This window comes from Neodiprion fabricii, chromosome 4, assembly GCF_021155785.1.
Source record: "Neodiprion fabricii isolate iyNeoFabr1 chromosome 4, iyNeoFabr1.1, whole genome shotgun sequence".
In the NCBI taxonomy this organism is placed as follows: domain Eukaryota; kingdom Metazoa; phylum Arthropoda; class Insecta; order Hymenoptera; family Diprionidae; genus Neodiprion; species Neodiprion fabricii.
Window position 1 is genome coordinate 39,613,632 of NC_060242.1, and position 5,593 is coordinate 39,619,224.

Sequence of the window (5,593 nt, forward strand, 5' to 3'; positions counted from 1 at the left end):
GCCAAACCGTCGCCAGCCAGGGGGGGGGGAGTCGCTCGTCATATTTTCTTAATTCCGTAACTATGGCAACGAATTTGTATACATCATGGCGACGGTAGTGCCGCGTCGATTCCAGAGGCAGAAGGTGTATTAGAACGAGGATCGTTTGACGGTTAAAAATTAGGCAAAATTGAAAAGTTCATTACAGTGTATAAAAAGCGTAATATAAATATAAGTAAAATGATGCGATCGAAGGCCACGGCGGCCTTGATGAAACTCAAGGAAATCGACAGAAAGTACAAAATGAAGTGCAGCGAGGATCGCGTGAAACGGCAATCCAGCTTGAGCGATATAAGCGCAGTCGACAGCGCGGACGAATTATCGAAACCCGCGGGTGAATCTGGTTCCGGCGATGCGATTGTGAGGCCTAAATTAGACGTGAGGATGCCAGAAGCTTACTTGGAGCGCAGCGAAGGACGTCGAGGGCAGGAAGCCTCGGAGCCTACGGCCGAGTTGGTGACGATTTTCGACTGTAAGTCGGGGAAAAAGAGCCCGCGCCAAGAATCGGCGAATTATCAAAGAGACGGTCCGGCGGCCGGTGGAGCCGAAAACCAGGAGGCAAGAAAACGATCCGAAACTCTGTCCCTGCAGGTCGAATCCGAGCGAGAAGCCGCGGGCAAGTTAACGACGGAAACGGACACCTCGGTTAGCGAAGAAGTCCCGGAAGTCGTTCGGTCGATCGCGCCATTTTCACGTCCGGTCTCTGACCACCCAGACGTCCCTTCTCTCGGCGAAGAAATAACTATGAAAAGCGTCGAGTCGATAATTGATGGGGAAGAAAGGCGAGCCAGCACCTTGGACGCCGATTCACCGACCTTGATGGCATCCGCCGGCTATTCTGACGACTTTGTTAGAAGTACGCCCTCTGCTGAGACTCTGAGTATCGTGGAGGAGGATCTGCAGGCGCAAGAACCGGAAGACTCATATTCGCCTTCGGGCTCTTATCGGCCGCAACGGTCATCGCCTACGTCGATGCAGTTGGAAACTAAAAAGCTCACCCAACTCGTAGCGCCGAAGGTGATTCGCGTCTTGAGCAAATGCGACGCCGGTTTGGATCCTGGCCTCAGCAATTATGTAAAAGCATCGACGAACGGAAACACCGCAAGCCCCGTTTGTCTTCTCAGGTCTTCGCAGCCTTCGACTGATCGCAGCGATGAGATTCGCCGGATGAACCGGGTAAAAATTATTGCCGCGATGTTGATAATTTGTAACGAATATCGTGTTTTCTTTCTTTTTTTTTCCTTTTAGATTTTTCGCAGAAAACGATCAAGTATTACCTTTGATCGTACATTCGTCTACAATTATCTAAAACAGAATTGAAAAATTTTCGGATACTCTATGAAACTCGATGCAATTTTGTAGAAGAGTGTAACGATCTTCTACGAAAAATTGTGACGGTCCACAATTTTTTAAGACAAAAGTATAGTAAATCGACTAAACATAAAATTCTGTGAATTCTTAAAGAATTTTAAGAATCTATACGACAATCTATCATTGAATAGAAAACAGCTTTAGTTTCACGTAGATAATTGTGGAAAACTGTGAGTTTTTACAATTCGTGTAGAAGAAATTTAAGAACTGGAAATGGAGACGGGAATTGTTTTTTTTTTTTTCATTTAAGAATTTCGCAGACACATATCAATTCTTATAGAAATGATTCTCTCTATAAGATTATGAATACGTACCTACAAGGAATGTAAAGACTCAAGAAAGAACAACGCAGTGCATATAGTTACAGTAAGAATTTTGAGATATTCTTCGATAAATTACGGCCATCTGAAAGATTGCTGTACAAGGCAAGATCGTAAAAAAGCAAAATGTTCAACGAAAAACTTTTTAGAGGATAACAGAAATTTTTTTCACCAGGTGAAACGAAGGCCTGCAGTTTCTTCCAGGGATTCCTCCGGACTTTCGTCGAAAGAAGATCCTGAAACCGGGAGCAGAAACGAGGTAGAAATTATTACTAAACAGGATGAAACGTTGGCGGAAAATCGTCGTATAGTTTTCCTCATGGAAGGTAAAAATCCGCAGTCTACCAACCCCGCCGAGATGCTTCAGAGACACGAAAGGGTTCTGGAAAAAGCGGAGTCTAAGAGCGTGAGAAACCGGGCGAGGATCGAAACTCCAGTTTCACTGGTCGAAGAACTCGATCTGCAGACTCGCTCCAAGGATTGGGAAAAAGAGGAGAGCGCTGCTTCTGCGGCCGTACAGCAACCTGAACGGGTTCCATCGTCCGAAGAAGCTTCCGCAGGCGGTGCTCGGTTTGCGACCGGCGTTGAAAAGCACCGGTCGAAAAAAGTCAAAACGGAGGAGCGCCATCGGGCGGGCAAAAGTCGAACCAGAGAGAACCGGAAGCTCCGCCATCGCCGGTCCGCAGGCGTAGAAGAAGAAACAGATGCGAAACGGGTAGCTGGGGACGTGGAGAGGCTCAGAAGACGGTTAAAGGAGCTTCTTCTCGAACAGGAACGAGATCAGCTTAGACCTCGCGTACGCAGATACCTGCAGCAAATTATGGACGAGGATGACGGATTCGGGGACTGCGACGCAGCCTCGTCTTCTTCTGGAGTGCGACGAAACCGGAGTCTACGCTCCTTCTTCAAGCCGCTCGACCTCCCGAACGTCGCTGCCTTTAAACGACCCGGTAAACTGGTGCCTCCACTGGAGTATATAGTTTACCGTTAGCCTCGCCGTGGTCCGAACCTGCTACTGCCTGCAGCCTCGCCGCCTCTGATCGCATGTTGCTCCAGGGCCTCGGCTTCGGCCTGGCGACGTTTGTTGTATTTTTAACGAGAACAAAAAAAGTCGGAGAGAAAAAGATTTAACAAAAAAAAAAAAAATACGACCAACCGACAACAAAATATTGAATCGAACAAAAACGAATCCTCGGAAAGCTTTTCGTCGGCGTGAAATTTCGAGTTATTTTTAATTGTTGTGTATACGTCAGGTATAATTTGCTCATGCTGATATTAAACCTGAACCCGCATCGTCGTGTGATAATTATTATTCGAGTACTAATTCGTTACGTATAAATATATTAACTGATTTAGATCGTATCATCGGGTTCTGTTCTTTCCGAAAAAAAAATTCTGATCCACGTTTTGTTGAACTCTCACTAAACATTTATCACTTTTCTTTTTTTCCTCTTGCTCTGAAAACGCCTGGGAGCTATAAGCACGATCATATATACTTACGTCGATAGGATGAACTACGAGCTGTACGAGAAACGGATTCTGGCAATCCAGTACTAAAATTAACCACGCACCGACCGTTCATTCGCTAATCACTCAGTTTACGTATTCCTATTTATTTTTCTTACAAACTCATATATACATGCTTGTATAGTAATATAGGTATGTGTCCATATACTCTGCCGCGAAGAAAGTTTATTCGGTCGATTTGGACATGCAATTTGTGCATCGTATAGGTATGTGTATGCAACGCGTAAGAGAATAAAACACACGAAGATGTGTATATATATAGAATTCTGAGAACATGGGGAAAAAAACTGTTTTCATCGTTTGCTCCGTGCAATATTTGTAATCTCGTTTCACGAAACTTTTTTATATAAAATACGTGCAGAAGTTATTCAAATCAAATAATCCTCAAACATTAAAATATTATGGTTATTAATTCATGCTCTTGGGAATAGGTTCCCACTTTCCTCGTTCTTATGAGGTCAACGATCCGATCCCTCTCTTTGTCTAATTGTCAAGGATTGAACAAGTTCCCAAAAACGGTTGCTTTCCTAGATATGCAGTTATAATTATTGACTTCGCTCGGATTGTGCGGTAACAGATTATATATACGTAACGAGTCAAAAATCCGGTTCCCGGCTATTTTTATCCACTGTTTTACGACTTCTAAACTGAACTTTAGCTTCCTTCATTCGCTAACAAATCACGATTTCTCTCTGTCGGAAAGAGGGCGTGGTTCGGTGATAAAATAAATAAATAAACAAGTAAATGAAAACTAAGTAACGAAGAGAAGATAAAAATACAAATATTCAATCAAACATTTGATTCGTATTTTCGATCCAGATTTCGAAGACGACAAGACCGCCAACCTGGACTGCGAGAGCCGTTTACATTTGCGAATGATTCACGAACGTGTCCTTGGAATACGACATTGGCTGAAACAGCAGTTCGTCCTTTACAGAGACTACAGCAATTTAGCATCGACTATTAACGCAACGTACATCCCAGTCACTTTGAAAGAAACGAAAAAGGTGGGGAGACATCCACGTACAGTAATAATCATTAATGCGTTAACCTCACGGCTAACTTGGTTTCGGTCCGAAACAAAATGCGAGTTTGATTCTATACGAATTTTGTGACAATGACCGGCGATGCAGCCGACGTGAGAGATTGGGTGTCATTGTCACGGAATTAGTATAGAAACGAACTCGCATCTTGTTTCGGACCGCAAAGAAGTTAGCCGAAAGGTGACGGCGTTAATGAACATTACTGTACGTATATCTCGATATCGCTGCATCGAATCTAACCATACCTGTACTGCTCTTTTTTTCTTCAAATTGATAATCGGCACACGTGAATAATAAATTCTGTTTTCTACTTTGCAGATGATTCGTGAAACGCAACGTTTCCGTGATATTATTATTCGAGAGAGGCGATGTCACGTGACATGATCATTAAATAATTATGATGTATGTACATACATTATATACTGTCGTTCAACTTCGGATCTGGACGTAATTAAGGCAAGAAGAAGCAAAGGAAGAACATTTAATTATCAACGGCTTCGAACCTTTGTTATATATACATATATGTAGGTACGTATTTTGAATCGCAACCTATAATTGTTCTCCATACAGATATATGGAGTTAAATTATTTAGCATACCATACATGGTTTAAATACGGTGTACAAGACTTCGCGTATAAAATAATAGATATAACAATAATCATAACAACATACCAACAATGAAATCGGTCGAAAGTTTCCGGCGGCATAAACAACAATCAACCTTCTCCTAATTTATCCCTCTCTTAATAAATCTCACAGGTTAATTAATTACTCCTCATAAACCAAAGTTTGCGTTAATCACGCAGCTTGACAACGTCTTTTCGATGAAGAATTCTTCCGGTTCATGGTACAGGGACGAGGCGTCGAAGTTAAACCAGTCCGTGTTTTTCACGACTCTTCATTTCGCGCCACGCGTCACGTCTACGTCACGGTGCTTGGTTAATTGTCTGTGATCCCGATAACGACAACAATTCAATCTGGCAATAAAAGAGTCGAAAAGCAAGATGACTAAAGAAAATTGAAGAAAATAAGAAAAAATAAAAAAAAAACAAACGCCGATGGCAAAAGGTTGAGATAAAAAGAAAAAAGAAAAAATTGAAATAAAAAATACCCGAGTCTGCGTGAACTTTGGTGAACCTAAGTTCACAGCGCGAGAAGCCGCTCCGCACCAGGTGACTTGCGAATGGCGAGTAGCGGCGAATAGCGGCGAATAGCTCGGTTGAGAAACGTTCCTCGGAACGGCGAAGAGAGTCGATCCAAGAGACCGTGGAGCAGGCGGACCTAAGGGGAGG

General features: G+C 43.1%; 1 protein-coding gene across 1 annotated transcript; it reads left to right on the forward strand.

The window, feature by feature from the left end:
* Positions 1 to 111: 111 nt before the first annotated feature.
* LOC124180405 lies at positions 112 to 5,141 on the forward strand. The gene is made up of 5 exons (XM_046565871.1): positions 112 to 1,215; positions 1,906 to 2,680; positions 4,077 to 4,264; positions 4,619 to 4,828; positions 5,061 to 5,141. The coding sequence occupies exons 1-4, from the start codon at positions 220 to 222 to the stop codon at positions 4,682 to 4,684; spliced, it is 2,025 nt and encodes a 674-aa protein (XP_046421827.1). The 5' UTR covers positions 112 to 219; the 3' UTR covers positions 4,685 to 4,828; positions 5,061 to 5,141.
* Positions 5,142 to 5,593: the final 452 nt, after the last annotated feature.

Excerpts from the sequence above, each read along its gene's own strand:
- LOC124180405 (XM_046565871.1), top strand. The coding sequence starts at position 220 with ATGATGCGATCGAAGGCCACGGCGGCCTTGATGAAACTCAAGGAAATC. Across the intron at positions 1,216-1,905 it reads AGATTCGCCGGATGAACCGG|GTGAAACGAAGGCCTGCAGT; the intron begins GTAAAAATTATT and ends TTTTTTCACCAG. Across the intron at positions 2,681-4,076 it reads CGCTGCCTTTAAACGACCCG|ATTTCGAAGACGACAAGACC; the intron begins GTAAACTGGTGC and ends TTTTCGATCCAG.